This window comes from Trachurus japonicus, chromosome 4 (genome assembly GCF_045865225.1).
Source record: "Trachurus japonicus isolate A0001 chromosome 4, Traja_1.0".
NCBI lineage: Eukaryota > Metazoa > Chordata > Actinopteri > Carangiformes > Carangidae > Trachurus > Trachurus japonicus.
The window spans coordinates 25,962,446-25,981,512 of NC_140910.1; the positions used below are offsets into that span (position 1 = coordinate 25,962,446).

General features: G+C 41.5%; 1 protein-coding gene across 1 annotated transcript in view; it reads right to left on the reverse strand.

Moving 5' to 3' along the window:
• Nucleotides 1-727: 727 nt before the first annotated feature.
• Nucleotides 728-19,067, reverse strand: part of LOC146989053 (glypican-1-like) — a 40,977-nt gene continuing 22,637 nt past the window's right edge. Inside the window, exons 2-10 of the mRNA XM_085774977.1 lie at nt 12,364-12,522; nt 10,592-10,809; nt 9,277-9,450; nt 8,019-8,184; nt 6,802-6,932; nt 5,928-6,065; nt 5,428-5,558; nt 2,626-2,801; nt 728-2,270 (exon numbers count right to left, since the gene is read on the reverse strand). Of these exons, the coding sequence (XP_085631103.1) occupies nt 2,086-2,270; nt 2,626-2,801; nt 5,428-5,558; nt 5,928-6,065; nt 6,802-6,932; nt 8,019-8,184; nt 9,277-9,450; nt 10,592-10,809; nt 12,364-12,522 (1,478 nt within the window). The 3' untranslated portion in view covers nt 728-2,085. The remainder of the gene's footprint in view (nt 2,271-2,625; nt 2,802-5,427; nt 5,559-5,927; nt 6,066-6,801; nt 6,933-8,018; nt 8,185-9,276; nt 9,451-10,591; nt 10,810-12,363; nt 12,523-19,067) is intronic.

Genomic DNA, 19,067 nt, shown 5'->3' on the forward strand with positions numbered 1-19,067 from the left:
ACATTTCACCTAAGGTAGTTGTTTCCAGCCTTAAAGGGATAGTTCAACATTTTGACAAATTGGCCCATTGCCATAATCCCTATAGTCATACAGTAGCAGTAGGTTCGTTACCTTTAATTGTCGGTGCAAGCTATTTTTAGAACGGCGGAGCAGAGCCACAAACTGCTCAGAGCTACGCTACGGAGGCTCATGGGATTTCTTGGATTCCCTCATCAAACTTATCAAATACACAATCCAACAACTCCAAAACGCTCTCGTGGACAAGTTGTGACCTGCACATTCACCACGCTATGAGATAATAACGGAACGTTACGAGACAGAGTTGTTTTAGAGGTAAATTTATGCAAAACCGCTGATGGGCGTTCCCGTCGGAGGCAGTTTTTCAGCAAGCAGACTCTGTATTTGCCTCGAAAACAACTTCGTCTCGTAACGTTCTGTTATTATCTCATAGCGTGGTGAATGTGCAGGTCACAACTTGTCCATGAGAGTGTTTTGGAGTTGTTGGATTGTGTATTCGATGAGTTTGATGAGGGCTCCGCCGTTCTAAAAACAGCTTGCACCGACAATTAAAGGTAACGAACCTACTCCTAAAACTATAGGGATTATGGCAATGGGCCAATTTGCCAAAATGTTGAACTATCCCTTTAATATTAAAAGGATCATACATAGCAAACAGAGCGAGAGTGTAAGTCTTGGCAACACTAACTGTATACTGCCAAACATTTAATAATAAACATAAATGAATAACAATCAAATCAAACTGTCCATGGCAAAATCCACTGCAACACTCAAACAGAGTTTAATGAATGAAATGTGAGATTCAATACACTCATGAATAAAAACCAGCTCATTACACAACCCAAGCCTGTGTGTAAATGTGTGTGTGTGTGTGTGCAAGAGGGTCCCATATGTACCAGTATAGTGGTGCAGACTGAAAAAAGAGGCATGCCGAGTCAGTGATGTATCACCAGGTTAACGTACACATGTCGTTAACATTCTGCAAAATCTCCTGCACTGTATGTACAAAAACTGAAAACTTTGTGTTTTTTTTTTTTTTTAACAGTGATGGATTTTTTTTTTTTTTAACATAATGCAGTTAAAAACCTGGTGAAAGTGATGTCACAAATGTCCCAATGTACTTTTACAGGACTTTTAAGGAAACTGTTAGTCTGTGCTTGTTTATAGGTGCTTTGATGCGATGGCTGATTTCTTTACAAAGGTGATGAGTTGTTTATAAAAGTGGTCGCTTCCTTTGTCTTTTTGAAATGCTGCTCGGGATATACTGTATAGTAAGAGTGAGGTGAAACCTTCAATGCAATCACAACATCTCATACATTTTTTTTTAAGAGTGTGGGAATTAATCCGCGATAGTACGTATTTTAAAACGAATTGTACTGAATGTATCTGCTTATGCCAACACACACCGAAAAACATCTGGACAACTACATCACAGATTATGGGGGAATTCATTGCCAATATAGTATTATACTGTACATTCATGGCTGAATATGGTGCCAGGTTTTTAGCTAATGTACACAAACATTTACAGCTTACACAATGTTTGTTAAGGTGGACGACCTCCAGATAGAAAACAAAGCAGAATAATAAAAAAAAAAGAAGTTTTTTTTGAACGCACCATATATCAGAGCACTGAGCTGTGCCGCCTGCTGACTGGACAAATGGACTTAATAGAAAGTCAATAAATCATCATCAATTTCATTCTTCATCACTTCTTCATCTTCATCTTCACCTTCATCGTCATCTTCTTCTTCTCTCTTAATCCTCGTTCCAGGAAATCGACTGATACCAGCTCATCCAACTGAATCACACTCAAACCAAGACATTTTAAGACTGAGCAAAGCAAAACAAAGAAAACTGTCACTGTCAATTTTTGCTCCTCAAAAAAAAAAAAAAACTTGTCCATTTACTCCCCACAATGTCTTTTCCAATCTTTTTTTTTTTTTTTTTTTTTTGGCAAAGTTACTTTCCAATCTCCCCCCTCCCCTCCCCCCCACCAAACCCCTGTTGTCGTTGTTTTGTCCCATGGTCCCGCCCTGCTGCACTGTAGACGTCAGCGGCTGTCCATCATCGCTGAAGCAGCAGGAGGACCAACGGGAGCAACAGGAGCGGGAGGCTGCACAGGCGAGTTTGAGACGCGGCTGCTCCTCTGACTCGGTTGTTGTCCGGCGGATAGGCGTACAATCCCGGTCTGCTCCGACTACACTGTCCAGCCACACACATCCCACTGCCCGAGCCGCTGATGTCTTCACCTGAGGATGTGATGTCGTCAGAGAGACACAGAAAAAAAGATAAATGAGTGAACATCTAATGGAAACAATGCGCCTTCAGCTTCAAATGCCCCAACGAAGCTCCTACTTTTCAACTTCTAGGTGGTAATTACTGAGAAAATTACTGAGCAGGAACCGTTTGACCTTCATGAAAGGAATCAATGCTTTAATTAAATGTATTAGTCACTAGGTGGGAGTGTTTGCTCCTCAGCTCCTGACTCAAGTGCAACACAGACAATCAGACCATTTAACAGCCTCATCCACACGGACAAGGTGCCTCATTCATAAAATGTTCCAACACTTTCAACAAAACAAAATGTGAGAAAAAAAGACCCACTGGCGTCCTGGAAGTCCACGTCGTTACCGTCGAGCGCATTTTTCAGCCTGTTGCTCATCACTTTGAGCTGCATGATCTGCTGCCGGATCGTCATGTCTGGCTTCGTGATGTCCAGCTCCACTTCTGGATTGTTGATCTGATTGGCTAAGCCGTCGCCCATCATCTCAGGGAGGTATCTGTCCAGGAGGGAGAGAGGGAAACGTGGTGAATCTTCTGAGGCTGTTCTGAGGCTCGAATTAAATATTTCTCTACTCTCAAACACTCGCTCAATAAAAATCTGCAAAGTCTATGAATCTGCACAGCTGGGTCCAATTTGGTAAATTCGATGTGGCATTTTTGTGCTGACGGTGCGTGGTCAGCACACAGACTGACGAAGAGTTATACAGCCCACACAAGCAAACACATACACACACAGACAAATGTACTGCAGCATCAGTGTAAAACTTAGTGAACAAAATAGTTGCCTGGTCTTTAAATCTAACCGAACCTGACAACTGGCAGTTTATTAGGTACACCTCTCTGAATCTAATAAACTCAAATACAACAGTCCTCCAATAAAATTCTCCTGTCATGACAGTGATAGTTTTATGTTGGACCCTTATGATGATGCAGAAGTTATTTTGGAGCGCGAGAGCTGTTTCTATTATTTTGTCCCTGTTTGTCAATTTGTATCACTACATGTAAGGTTTGTACAGACAACAGAACAGCTTGTGTATAATAACTACATTTATTCAGTTTTTAATTATTCATTTTGATAATATTTCATAAACAAAATACAAGTATATTATATTATTATATTATATCATAAAATAAACCTAATACTACACTACATAACCCCATGTTTGAACCCTTTGAATGAGTGACGACTAAAGCTTGTGGTCCTCACTATTACAGAGAAACACACACACCATTTGCTTAGAGGTAGGATTTAATTTATGTTCTTCAAACTACTTAAAATGTTAAACAGCCCCATTTAAAGTCCATACTCCCAGCCTCTATAACATATTCCACTCCAGAACAATTTATTGACGCTGTAATTTTGTGTGTGACGTTTATACAGAACAGTATGGAGCTCTTTGTGGATCCACTAGATGGCGCTGTGGGTTTTTTTATTTTTTTCCCCCAAACTGTTGGTCACAATGATAATTCACCCACTGCCACACAAATTTCATATTTCCTTAATCTGTCACACACAGTCGGTGATTCATCTATATTTCATGGCTTCTCTCATATTTCTCACACACACACACACACACACTAGCTGTCATATATTCCTGTGAGTGCTCTGCTCAGGATAAATCTCCTTGCTTGGCTCTAATCCAAACACTTGAATGGATGTGCGGTGTGAGTGTGGACATGTACACATATCAACGTGGCATCAAATTGTGCTATAAACCATTTATACATGGAATAAAAGGGGGGGAGGGGCTGAAATAAACAGTGTGTGTGTGTGTGTGTGTGTGTGTGTGTGTGTGTGTGTGTGTGGCCATGAATGCTCATGTTGCAGAATGTGAAACTCAATGAAACGGCGACTCGTAAGAGCTCTGAATAAATTTCCTCACGCCACACTGTCCTCTCAGCTTGCGTGAGCAGAAGCAGCTTGTTGTCTCTGTTGTTGTGACACAAAGGAAACAAACGGCCTTCAGGAGGCTGAGAACTGGCCTGTATCATAGCAACTTTATTGTAAGCTCGACTCGTCTTCTCCTGTCCTCTCATTTATGTTTTCTCTTCCATGCAGAAACATTTTTTATTTTTTTTTTTAGCTTTGAAGTGTTAAAGAACAGGCTGTAAACGTTTCTGTGCTGCATTAATGCACCCCGAGGCCTCGAGAGGGTTTTATTCACGCGTTGTGAGTGGTGGAGGATGAAAGAATGAGGTTTTTACTTAAATCCTTTCCTTTCACCATAGGGGATAAAACTCAGGACTGAATGTATAGACTTATGTAAAGGCAGCAAAGGAGACATGAATGAATGTGTTTAGTAAAGGGACAGAAAAATACAGTCTGGTTAAATCATATTTAAAGGGATAGTTCGCCCAAAATTGAAATTTCACTCATTATCTACTCACCCTCATGTTGACTAAGGGCTGGGAGAAGTCTCAGAGACCTCCGTGGCTTCTCTGAGTTACAGGGGGTCTCGGCGTAGCAGTGCATGTCCATATAACGGTTGCAAATGGATACCAACTGTCTTCATAACAAAAAGACACACCAAAAAACATCCAAATACCTCCATGGTGCTCGTATGTAATGTCCGTCTTGTATTGAAGCCCCGAAATGCAAAATTGTCCTGAAAAAAAAAAAAGTCTATTTTTCAAGCTTGTTTGTAGCGGAAGCTCCTCTTCCCAGTTCGTCCAAATTTGACGAACAGGGAAGGGGAGCTTCGAGAAGCTTCCGCTACAAAACAAGCTTGAAATATAGACTTATTTAATTTTTTTCGGGACAATTTCGCATTTCGGGGCTTCAGTACAAGACGGACATTACATACGGGCAGCATGAAGGTATTTGGATGTTTTTTGGTGTGTCTTTTTGTTACGAAGACAGTTGGTATCCATTTACAACTGTTATATGGACATGCACTGCTACGCCGAGACCCCCTGTAACTCAGAGAACCCACGGATAACTCTGAGACTTCTCCCAGCCCTTAGTCGACATGAGGGTGAGTAGATAATGAGTGAAATTTCAATTTTGGGTGAACTATCCCTTTAAACATAGTGCGAATATGAGGTGAATTTAAATGTAAATCTCAGATTCAACTGTGTCACAATAAAAGCTCGGTCTGGCTGGTTTCCTGGTGTCTCCCTCACCTGCCTTTGCTGATGCCGTTCCAGCATTTATCCTGAGTGGTGCTTCCTGATGACAGTTTGCTGCAGAGCGCGATGGGCAGCTGAGTCCAGTACTGTCGCATCTCCCTCAGCTTACTGGACAGGTCTGACACCTGAGGACAGAACATAAGACAACCAGTTGAGTGCATCTACTTTACATTTTATATTGGTCTCTGTTGAGCTTTTCATAACGTAATGAGTCACAGGATAGTACTATTGCCTTGGTTTTTTGCTCGTTTAGTTGTTTGTTTTGTTATGGTTGTCAAAAGTCTTTAATGGTGCTGTATACATAAAGGTAATTATATCATTATCTATAATAACCTGACACGCTGTGATGCAAACAACCATTAATTTAGATTTTTGTCCATCACAGGGCACCATCAGTGAGCTCACTGAATACTTACTGTTATTTTAGAAAAATACAGATGTTTCATGTCATTATTTTTGGAAACAGTGATATACGCGTTCATGAAGCCACACACCTGCACCCCGAGTCTGAGTCCAGCGGTCGGGGAGGGTTTGTACTCAGACGCCGTCAGCGAGCCGCTCTTCTTCCTCTGCTCATGAAGGGCCGGACTTCCTGTCCCTGGTTCACCTGGAGTTCCACACATCTGGTATACCTACACACAAACACACACACAAACACAAACATAATACACAGTTAAACACATGCACTGGAAGCTGCTGAATGGGAGCTTTTATTTTGAAAACTTTCAAATTGTAATTGCCTTGTCATCTACGTAAAAAAGCTGCTCTGGGCTTCCCTGCTGTGTACATGTGAGGTCTAAAACCATCCACTAGATGTCACCATAGTCAAGAGTTTCAGACTAAAAGGCTGTTCAGCTCCAGTAAAGTGCCTGTTCATTATTTCTTTAGAGCCAAATCAGAATCATTGACTTTGTCTATGTCACATTCACACATCTCATCACACTTGGTCTAACGTGTAAAGTGACAGAGGCTGAAAATAAACTGGACATAATGTGTGAGAAAAACAGAAAACAAAAGGCATTAACATACACTGTGCATACAGTAAGAAAACCTTTGGTAAATTAATGGGAGCCCACTGACACAATGATGAGCTCAATCTCCACTGTAAGCGTTTCTTCAGGATAATAATTCTGCCTCTTGACGATTTTGCTTATTCCTTAATGATCTCTGACCCCAGAATCAAATCCGACCCACCGGCTGATAAAGAGTTGGTGAGTGTGACACATAATTGAATGGCTGCAGGGCTGCAGACATAAGCATGAGCTGGCATCTTAGTTGGAGATTAAAATGCTCACGTGGAAGTTTGCACAGGCGCTCGAACGCAGCCAGAATACAAGTGGAGAGGAGACAAACAGAGAGACGTTTTACTTTTGCCGTGAACGTGTCCATGTTTTGCTGCTGGAAGTGAACGGCCTCGTAGATGCGAGCGGGGATGGAGGAGAGGACCACGTCCAGACTGGGCTCGGTGCTGAAGCTGGACACCACCTGGATCATGGTGTCTGAGCAGAGAGGAGGAAGAGACAGAAGAGACAATTTATAACGGCTCAGAAACTGTTCATTGTACATTAGTCTCCATCATCAGTGCTCTTCTTTATTATCACTCTAAGTCATACTGAAACCAAAAGTACACATAGAAATCATATTACAGCCATTTACAACAGTCAGCAAACATAGCCAAGAATTTGGACTTAGAGCTTGTCTCTGCATGTGGGGAAACACTAGAAAGTTTTGTCCTGGTTGATGTTGAAATCCTTGGTAAAGTTGTTTCACGACTAAAACCCTCAACCTGCTTTTTAGATCCCATTCCCACCTCATTTTTAAAAACTGTTTATGGTTTTTTGGATGAGGATTTATTGACTATTGTAAATTATTCCCCTCAGATGGGTGTTTTTCCTACTGCGCTGGTTAAGCCCTTTCTGAAGAGGAATGGTTTAGATGCTTTAGACCCTAATAATTACAGACCAGTAGCCTATCCACTCTGCCATTTTTAAGTAAGATTTTAGATTTATTTTTTAATCAGTTGAATGCTTTTATTATGTCCAAAGGTATCCATGAGAAACTCCAGTCTGGTTTTAGAGCTAACCATAGTACTGAGACTGCACTAGTTAAAGTTGTAAATGACCTTAGATGTAACCTGGACATGAGGAAGTTCACAGCCTTATCTGCAGATCAAAGCTTTTTATTGATGAGGTGATAAGATATAGACAATGGGACATTAACTGTTCATTTGAAAATCCCATTCTAATTTAAGTTGCAGTTCCTGTCTTCTTTTTTTTTTTTGGCTATTGACTGTTTTAATATTTAAAAGTCCACATGAAGACTAGAGCTCAGAATCAGCAATAGCTATTAACTCTTGAAACAAACACCATGTAGTGAAACTATGTTAAATATGGATAAAGACAGACTGCACACCACTTGTAGAGTTGGTGGTAATGATTGTTTATAAGACTAATTTTCAGGAATCACAGATAATAACAACTCTCTTCATACAAGTGGGTCTTGGATGAGACTTGATGTCCAATAACATCTGGATTATCTCTAGATCTGATCTTGTCCTTGCCTCCCCTCTCTGTCTTGAATCTTACCGATGAGGTTTTGCCACTCGGGGTCCAGGTCGGCCTGGTTGGCCAGGCAGCCCTTCATCACATTGGAGCAGTAGTTGGAGCAGGGTTTGACCGAGGCCATGCCGCGACAGTGAGGGCAGTAGACCAGCTTCATCAGGGCCCTCGTACACTCTGGGCTCAGGGAAACCTAGTGGAGGTGGACAGAAGAGTTAGCGTTACATGTGACTGCACGTTCATGGGAAATGTAGTTGGAAAGTTTACTATTCAACCCTTTTTCCTTAATAATAATAATTATTAAGGAAAAATAATAATAATAATTATTAAGGAAAAATAATAATAATAATTATTAAGGAATAATTTACTCCAGGAGGGAGATACATCTCAGAAAAAAAACAAAACCATGATAGAGGGCAGTGTTGTAATGTTACAGGTCACACAGCCTTAACAAGAAGCCAGCGATCGCCCTGTCCTGCTTGTTCGTCTTTTAACTGTACATGGTTTCTGTTACACCTTTCTCTCCTGATTATGAGGTGTCCAGTTCCACAGTGGAGTTATTTTACCGCTCGCCCTCAAAGATCTGATGGTGATACGGCATCATCATAACAGTATGTTGGTGCTCGAGGTTTTTAACAACAATCATTCACGCAACAGAGTTTTAGATATTGGATGTGTTGTTCTTTATTGGTGTCATCCATCACTGTCGGCATCAAGTCTGTATTAATTTGTGTCGGTGTTACTTTGTATCTTCATGTGGTAACATGCAGATTGTTATTTATTTTTTTTAAGTCTGTACTCAATAACAATAATGTGGTTTTGACAGAAATGAATGCATGTTAACCGTGATGGATTTTTCCAACAACTGGAAATGAATGAGAACTTTTAAAGACATAACACACACACATACACACTCAGTCACAGTGTGCACTTGTTAAAAATTGCACGAGAGCTGAAAAGAACCGTCATCACACCCATAATTTGACGAGAGCATCGTCACCAATGGGAAAAGCTTTGTTCTGAGTCTGACACTTGATTTTGTGAAGATCTTTGTTTTTCAGATCCAGGGTGGAGACGCGTTCGCTGACAGTTTGGGTGTGTCGAGCAAGTCTGAGTCACACACACAAAGAGATGATGCTCTTTGACTACAACACAAACACAAACACATCTTGAACTCTCAGTTTCTCTCCCGGCAACACACTCTGTTTTTCTTTCCCCGCTTCACTGCATCACCACCTGTCACACACACACACACACACACACACACATACACACGCACACTCACCTGTGAGACCTTCCTGACCACCTCTCCACTGACTATCAGCCCCTGGACAAACGACCGGGCTGTGACAAAAGCCCGGATCACCTTTGCCTTCATGTCCCGAGGGACATCTCCAAATGGCCGCAGCGTCTCCTGTTGCTTAGCGACACACTCCAGGTAGTCCTCTGATAGGGTGACCTGCGAGACAGAGGTGACGGTGACAGACACGATGTAGGAGAAGCTCGTCGTTTTAAAAATACCTTCCCTTTCCCTCCCTATCAGACGAATGCAAATGAGTGTGTGCTTAGGAGCGATAATAGATGGATAAACATTGTGAGTTCAAGCGATGCAGCTAAAAATGGAAAGTGTATCATCCTGTCAGTAACTAAGTGTTTTTTATTTTTACTTTGCTGAGCCGAAGCAGAAAACAGGAACGGCAGAGAGTAAAACGAGGAATTGGATGAGAGGATCAAGAAAATCCTCTGACTGCATCCATTCAAATATCAAGTAATAGCATCCCGATTTCAGCATTTCAGATTTCAGTGACTCTCGTTATTATATTTTTGAACATTTTAAAGAAATAAGACGTAGCCTCTCCTCTCAGTGCTCTGATTTCTGCTTCACTGTAACATTTTTTTTAATGACAATGAGGGAAAAAAATCCTAGTAAATACACAGTGTCACATTATTATGTGTGGACAGCAAGGATCAATATCCTATTATGGAAATTGCAAATATGAATGTATGTTTTGGGGACTTGCATACTGTAGCACTTTTTTATAACTGTGTTAGTATGTTTGGTTGACAATCTCATTATTCAAGAATAAAAAAAAATCCTTCCTGGGGAGAATTTACATTTTCAAAAGGTAACAAATCATTAATGGATTGCAATGTTGTATTGTGACTTAAAGGGATAGTTCAACATTTTGGCAAATTGGCCCATTGCCATAACCCCTATAGTCATAGCAGTAGGTTCGTTACCTTTATTTGTCAGTGCAAGCTATTTTTAGAACGGCGGTTATTATCTCATAGCGTGGTGAATGTGCAGGTCACAACTTGTCCACCAGAGCGTTTTGGAGTTGTTGGATTGTGTATTTGATGAGTTTGATGAGGGAAACCAAGAAATCCCATGAGCCTCCGTAGCGTAGCTCTGAGCAGCTCACGCCGTTCTAAAAATAGCTTGCACCGACAATTAAAGGTAACGAACCTACTGCTATGACTACGGGGATTATGGCAATGGGCCAATTTGCCAAAATGTTGAACTATCCCTTTAAGTTTTGTAGTAATAATATCATTTTGTGGGACCTTTTGAATCCCTCCTCATGATCCCTGACACTCACGTCTGCAGAGGTGGAGGATTTAAAGGTGCGCTCCAGCAGGCGGGACCAGAACTCGGTCAGGGTCTCGTCCAGGTTGAGAGCGGAGCCCCGGTAGTACCGTCGCAGGTCGGCGTAGAGCTCTCCGTAGAGACGCGTGTTCTGGGAGTACAGGGGCCCAAGTGGAGACAGCGCCTCCTGCAGGGCGCGCTCAGACTGGCCGTGCAGCTCGGTGAAGTAGGCTGGAGGAAGAGGAGAAGACAAAGAGAGAAGATGGGTGAAGGAGGAGGAGGAGGAAACGCTTCTGACCATGTGACTTTTGTTTAAATCCAACATTCACTCTACTTTAAGGTCCGGACATTAGGAACCTGTTCGTCATCATATGTTTGGAGTTTGGTGCTGGACAGGAAGTGTGCAGTGTGTGTGTGTGTGTGTGTGTGTGTGTCGGTGAAAGCAGCTGCCTGCCTCCTTTTGGAAATGTCACTAATGAAGCTGTTGCAGGTAATAAACCGCAATGTGTCACCAAATCTTATTGCAACACTCAGGATATCGTAAAATGTTCAAAATCACAATAATATCGTATTGCTAAATGCATGTGTGGAATACAGAATGAACAAGAATAAATGATTATTGATCCTTAGGCCGATCACATTATTAATAATAATAATAATGGCTTTGAATCAACTGAAACTAACTAATCCATCCAATTTTAAACAGTCTGCATGATCATGATTAAATTGTTTCCTGTGTATTTATTTACTGCAGCAGTGACGCTGATGCTGATTTTGATTTTCCTTTCTTCCCTCATCAACATTTTTATTTTTTTTTTTTTGGGGGGGGGGGGGCTTTTTAGCCTTTTTCTCCGCTGCCAGATGGATTCAAAGTGATGGAGAGGTCAAACAGAGAGAATCAGGGAGTCAGCAGGCTGTCTCTGCAGTATATTGGTCTGGGCTTTTCCCTCCGTCTTCAAAGGCTGTGGACCATTGCCAGCCTGTCTCTAACCACAACCAGATGGACGGCCACAATTTTGCTACTGAGGTGGCCTGCTGCCTTCAGACTAATAATACTGTCCTCCTCCTCCTCCTCCTCCTGCTGCTCTGCATTTCTCTCCATCCTTTACGTTTTATTTCCATTCACTGTTTCTTCTCGGTGCTAATGACACATCTCTCACTTGCTGCATCGGTCCGTCTCCCTATTGTTACCGGTGGCACTTCTCCGTCTCTGCTTCTTTTTCTTCCTCCCTCCATCCCTCTCTCTTTCTCTGATGTGCACTGATCTGCAGACTCGGCTCCTCAGTGGGTCAACTGCTCATTAGCTGAACCAGCCACTGCCCCAGGGGGACACCCCTCTGTTTGTGTGTGTGTGTGCGTGAATGTAAGGGTGTGTGTGTGTGTGTGTGTGTGTGTGTGTGTGTGTGTGTGTACCCCTTCGACATCAGGGGATCGGCTTATCACGTTTCATTGTGTCTGGCTGACTCCGCTCTCATTATAACACCCAGTCAGGGGTCCCCTTGACGCACAGGACACACACACATCCTCCCACACACAAGCACAAGTACACACACACACACCGAACACACACACACACAACAGCAGGACTGAAGCAGCAGCGCTGAGCTTTGAGCCTCACAGCCTGAGCTTGTACCAAACACAAACTCACAAATACACAACATACAAATGTCACACTCCCCTGGGCTCGCTGCTGAAGCTTTTGCTATTGAGCTCAGTCAGTAATGACTGTCTCAAACACACACACACACACACACACACAAACATAAAAAAACACACTCTACTTACTGTCGAAGCTCCTGTGGAGAGCGTTGAAGGCGGACTGCAGCGACCTGCCGGCCTCTCTGATCAGTCCCTCGGTCTCCTGGGCCGTCAGCCCGGCCAGACTCGTCTCCATGTTGCCGGTGCAGCAGGTCGGACCCTGAGGACAAATCCTCAGATGTTCACCTGCCGCGGTGGGGAAAAGACAACGAGTCATTCATTAATCTAATTGTGCTTTGTTTAATTGATTAGCATGAATTAGTGAGTGAACATGTCGGCTCTCGAACATTCACCATCACCTACAGCTTGAAGAAACAAAGGTTAAACATGATGTTGTGTAAATAAAAAGGTAATATGCTGATGTGTGATGACAGAAATACATAAACAGCTATAAGATGGATTATAAGGAAGAGTGAATCCTACTCCGACTTTTTGTTTAGCGCCACCTATGAGTGAAACATCTCAGTAACTGTTTGACGGACTGCAATGACATCTTGTTAAGACATTCACTTTCCCTTCAGGGTGAATTGTAAAATAGATCTCCTGACTTTTTAACCTGCACCGTAATCAGATTTTGACTCTTTTTTTTTAAAGACATCTATTACTTTGGTTTCTGGCTCAATACGAGCTGCCTGAGGCATCTTTGTGTCTACTGCTAATTGGCAAATGTCAGAGTGTTAACACTGTAAACTGAGATGTTGAGGACGGTGAAACAAAGTAGCTGCTAATCATCAGCATGTCATCACTCTGAGCAGTCATAAACACAGAGTGCTGCCTAGAAGAGGAGAGAAATACTGGTATATCCTCAGACAGTATCGTATTTCATATATTAATTACTGAAAACATGTTGAATTAGTAGTAATCAAGTAGATGCAAGTCATTGGCTTTGCTGGATGTAAACAAAAACGTCCCAAAAATGATTCACCTTTATAGTGCTTCACTTTATTTACCTCTTCTACTCTCCAAATGTCTAAACTACTCAGGTGAAAATGTTGTGTACACATAATAACCGTAAAAGTTTACAGACTGTTTTCCACACTTTGTAAAGCAGTGTGTGAATTCAAAGGTCAAACTCTCTGTCTGTGTTTCACCGTTAAGAGTTTAATAATGAAGAAGTCAGACGGGCCAAGCACTGGGGCCGACACACTGCAGACATGTTAATACATCAATAATCAAACACTGACAGGAAGCACTCTCCTTTACTTCTATATTAATAATGTTGTTTATACTAGTTCACTATAAGTTAAATTAGGATTTTGAACGCAGGGATATCTGGAGTGCTTTTTCACTGCGGTCCAGCTTCTTTTGCATAAGTAAAGAATTAAGTGTTTTTCAAACCGCAGCATTAAGTATTAATCGCCTCCTGGAATCGGTTTATTTACTGTATCAGCCACAGACGCACTCTGTGTGTTTATGTACGGTAGCTACAGTAGCTGTATATACAGTATGTGCGTGTTCACATTAACTTGTGGACATGCAGGTATGAGGAGAGTCACAACAACGATCAGAAATGAACTGCATTAATAACTTAATGCAGTTTAACTTCCATCATCACTGGTCCAGATCCATCCAACAATCGTTTCTGCGTGTCATCCCAAATAATAATAATAATAATAATACATTTTATTCTTAAAGCGCTTTTTAAGAACTCAAAGACACTGTACAAGAAGTAAAAAGTAACATAAGAAGTACAAAAAAGCAATAAAACATCAAGAACATTAGAACAATTAAGAATAAAACCGATCAAATATCATAGATAAAAAATAATAATAACTAGAAAAGGCACTTATTATTATTATAAGTAAAAGTTATGCACTGAAAGAAATGTTATTATACTAATGTAAAATGGAAGCATTAAGGGTATTATTGATTATTCCTATGATTGGAATATCATTAGTCATGCATTTATGTGGAAGATGCATTTCAATGATAAGGTAAAAGGATTTGATAGACGACTTGTGTTGTTGTTTTCTATATCAATGCATAGAAAGATATTTTATTTTATATGTAAACTTTAAATCAGATGCTATTGATAAACTGAAATAATAAATGAACGGAGTGAATAACAAAATATTTAGATACAGTAAAATTTACTGCATGTACAGTACTTCCGTGCTCAGTCACACTTCACCACTGCCTTTTTCCTTAACTTTCACTCTGTGCATGTGTGGTTATGTATCATCTTACAGGACAAACCACTTGGCCTGAGGTGTAACACACACACGCAAATGCTGAGAGCAACAGAATACAGTAGGTTTTGGCTTCGACTCCTCGAGCAGCTCTCGAGCCAAAAATCCAAACACACACCCAAACTGAACCCGTGTCAAGACGTTCACAGATGAGTCTTTACCATAGAAATATAAAGATATAGATTCCGGGCGAGAGAATCGTTTGTCTTCAACAGTTTTTCTGCCCTTCAGGGGAAACACAGGTCCGTGAGGGAAATTAAAAATAAAGTGTGTTTTTCAAACACACATACACCCACACACACTTATTCATACACACACACACACACACACACACTTTGAGTCTGCCAGACAGCCTAGAAAGCAGTCTGCAGCGTCGGTCTCCTGACAAACCAGATGCCTCAGGATTGGTGTGTGTTTAAGTGTGTTCATGTGTGTGTGGTTGTGTTTGTGTGTGTGTTTGTGTGTGCGTGCCTACGTCTAGAAAGGTTAAGGGTGAGTAAGTACCCCACAGCTGTGTGCATCACTGCTCTCTTCCTTTCTTAACAGGTCCTGGGTTGGTGTGTGTGTGTGTGTGTGTGTGTGTGTGTGTGTGTGTGTGTGTTGGGGGGCAGAATTTGTCCACCATGGTAAGTGGAGCAGAAGAGGAGACGCCTTCATCATCACTGCCCCATGAATCTTTCATTGGCACTGGCTGGTATATGTGTGTGTGTGTGTGTGTGTGTGTGTGTATATACAGTATATGTGTGTGTGAGAGAAAATGGAAGACTGGCAGCTGTAACAGAACAAACAGCACCTTTTTTTTAAACTTTTTTTAAAGGTATAGTATGTAGGAATTCCCCCCATCTAGCGGTGCGTACGTATTCTTGATGTTGCATTCACGTGAAATCAGGCAGACGTCAGACAGACAACAGACGCTGCATGTAACAGGATAAACAAGCGTCTATGTAAACAAGTGGTCCGCCTGCACGAGGCAAAACAATACAGGCGTGACAATATGTTGTCATGGTGATGTCGTATTGGTTACCTGACCCACGTCTTTCTCTCGTTGAGTAAAATGACATCCGGTTGGTTTGCCGACGGCCATCTGCCTGACTGCACCTGCATGCAACATCAGTGCCTCCGTCCTTCCTCACGCTACACAGTGGTGACAGTTTTAACAGGCGCTACCTGGAAAACTTTCTCCCCGAGCCGACAGCACTGGTGAGTTTCCGTGGTTACCTACGGTCACGCTGCCACTGAACGTAAAAAATGGCGATGCAACATGGCCGCCTCGGTTCGGTGCGTCGCCCACTTATGTATTTGTAACGACTTGTAACAACTCATTCTAAGGTACGAGAAAGCTTTCATTTGTATGCGGGTGTGATTTGACTTCAGTGAAATACGTATTTATGAAAGAATATTTGATTTTTGCTAATAAAGAGCCAAATAAGTTACAAACTGGGGCTTTAACTTTATTACAAACACAGCAGGATGAGATCAAGTGGATTACACATCTGGATCCCTGTTTTTTTAGAGTCACATACACACCCATCCCACAAATCAAAGAAGACACTCATTTAATATTCTCAATTTCTTCCTCAAGTGTCAAGTGCAGGTCAGCCAGTCTGAGATGAGACGCTTCACTCCTGCCAACCCAAACACCATCAAACAAAACCCGCCCTCGTTGATCACACCTGCTTTATACTGGGCCTTGAGTCGGATCAATCAAAGTTGGAAAAGAGCTTTAAAAATGTAACTGCATCCTCACACTTAAGCTGTGAATTTTCACACCACTCCTACAATCCTGTCAATCTGGTTATCAGAGAGATCGACCGCCTGACCTCTTGGTGATTATCTGCAGCAACTCAAGTCAACATCTGAAGAAGAGCGTACTTTTCCTTTTCTTTTTTTAGGTATTTGTTGTTTAAAATTTAAAGCAGCACATTTAAAGCAGCACAGAAACTAGCCTGCAGTCCTCCATGTAGAAGGTTATTATAATGCATGATAACTTTAACATTATGACGCACTGTTCTTGGATTGGTCTTGGATAAATGGTTTTAGTTGGTCAGTGATCATTTTTAGATACAGTCCACTTTAGCTGATATTGAATCGTTCCTTTATCTCTTTCAGTTACTTTAGAAATAATGCTGTTGCCGCTTCTCAATTGGAAGAAGATGGAGAAGTGCTGGTTTGGCTTGACACGCAGTGACATAGAAGTAATAACCAATAAAACCAAATGTCATTTCATAGGCATGAAAGTTTTTAATTTGAATCATATTCAGTTCCAAAGTCACAGCCCTGTGATGAGGCTTCATAATCACTTCCATCTGTTCATACAGACGTAATTTAGATAAGTTTTATGTATAATAACTGTGGCTTTGGGTTCACCCAAACTTTTAGCCACCTAATAAAACAGAAGACTGGAAACTTTATTTTCCTTCCTACACTTTTATTGAGCCAAACAGTGAAACATGGAGGCTCTTAAAGGGGACAAAAAGCTTCCAAGACAAACACAATAATGGGTAATACTCACTGGTTTGTTGTCTTAAAGGATAGGCTAGGATAAGATAGGATAGGGTAGGATAAGATAAGATAAGATAGGATTGGATAGGATAGGATAATATAGGATATAGATAGGATAGGATAGGATAGGATAGGATAGGATAGGATAGGATAGGATAGGATAGGATCAGATAGAATAGGATAGGATAGGATAGGATAGGATAGGATAGGATAGGATAGGATAGGATAGGATAGGATAGGATCAGATAGAATAGGATTGGATAGGATAGGATAGGATCGATAGGATAGGATAGGATAGGATAGGATAGGATAGGATAATATAGGATATAGATACGATAGGATAGGATAGGATCAGATAGGATCGGATAGGAAAGGATGGAATAGGATAGGATAGGATAGGATAATATAGGATAGGATATAGATGCGATAGGATAGCATAGGATGGGATAGGATAGAATAAGATAGGATTGGATAGAACAGAATCCAATAGAATAAGACGTGGGCCTTAAGAAGAATTTGGGTAACTCCTCTACTGGAGTTTAAAACCACAACAGAAGCATTGCACATCACATCAGATATCATCTATGGATGCTTGTGTTGTGCTCGACAGTTAATGTTAGCATTTTGTCGTCGGTTTGCTCGCCAGCCCAGACGACGCAGGGCGTTTACCACAGACACATATGCTTTACTGCATTCCTGGGTTGCTGGGTAATGGAAGCAGCTGGCATCCTGTTATAAAACCTTAATTTACTTAGAAAAGACAGGAAAGAGCGCAGTGGTGACATACATACTAACACATGTACAAAGAGCAAACTAATGCTTTTAGACAGACGAGCATCACAGTGAAGATGGAAAGGTCAGGAAGGTGCCTTGCTCAAGGGTTTTGTGATGGGAAATGTGCAGCCTTTGGGCGACTGGCGGCAGATAGTGAGGTTATCAAAATGGCGGAAAGTCCTTTTAAGCAAAGCCTTGAAGCAAAACTGAGCTTTTAAGCTTTTAAAAGGAGAGGAGAGGTGTAGGTGCGGGAGAGGAGAGGAGAGGAGAGGAGAGGAGAGGAGAGGAGAGGAGAGGAGAGGAGAGGAGAGGAGAGGAGAGGAGAGGAGAGGAGAGGAGGAGAGATCAAATTTAATCAATTTCTATAGGTTTGGCTGCCACTGCTTTTCCCTCAAGCTTTAACATATATTTAGTCAAGTCCATATCCTGAGGGGGAAACACACACACACACACACTGGTTTGTACTGCACTTGTGGGGACTATCTCTCTCATAATTCATTCCCTAGTATCTATCTACAGGGCTATTCATATGGATAAGGTAAGATGCTGAGGGCATTTCAAAAGGTTAGAGAGGGAACGTGAGAAATCACATGACACAGAAGTGAAAAGTAACAGGAACTAGTCTCTACAAAGTTGCGCCCAACCTCGTCTGAAGGTTCATTTTCATGGCTTTTCTTAAATCTGCTGCTGCCAAATCAAACAAAGGGTGGATCAGTCAAATGTAGATTAGATAATGGTGCAAATTGTCTGACAGATTTCTGCTGGAGGGCATCCATGGTGTTGCATTTGGGTGTGCACATGAGAAGTGGGAGAGGTAAGAACAAAAAATGAGATCTTGATCATTTTAATCCTGCTTGATTTAATTGCTGTTGGTCATATTGTTTCGGAAAAGTTAGAGATCCCTTACATAAGAGGGAGTTTAGACGCAATTTGATACTTCTATCCTTTGTATTGTCATGCTGCCTTCACGTCTCAATTATAACTAACTCAATGGTATTAGATTAAGTAGATCTTCCTTTATCTTTCTTGTTTCCATGGGGATGCACTTGAGTCTTATTGAACATAACAGTTCGCAACCTGAACACTGACCTTGTTGCAAAGTCTGACCTTAAACCTTAAACCAACTTTTAATTAGTTGTTCAAGATGCTCTCAAGGTCTAAAACAGAAATGGGTCATCACAAAGAAAACATAGAACCATGAGGGCACGAAACTCTCCCCGACCTATCAACAGGATCTTTGATAGCTTTGTGTCAAATGTGATTTTT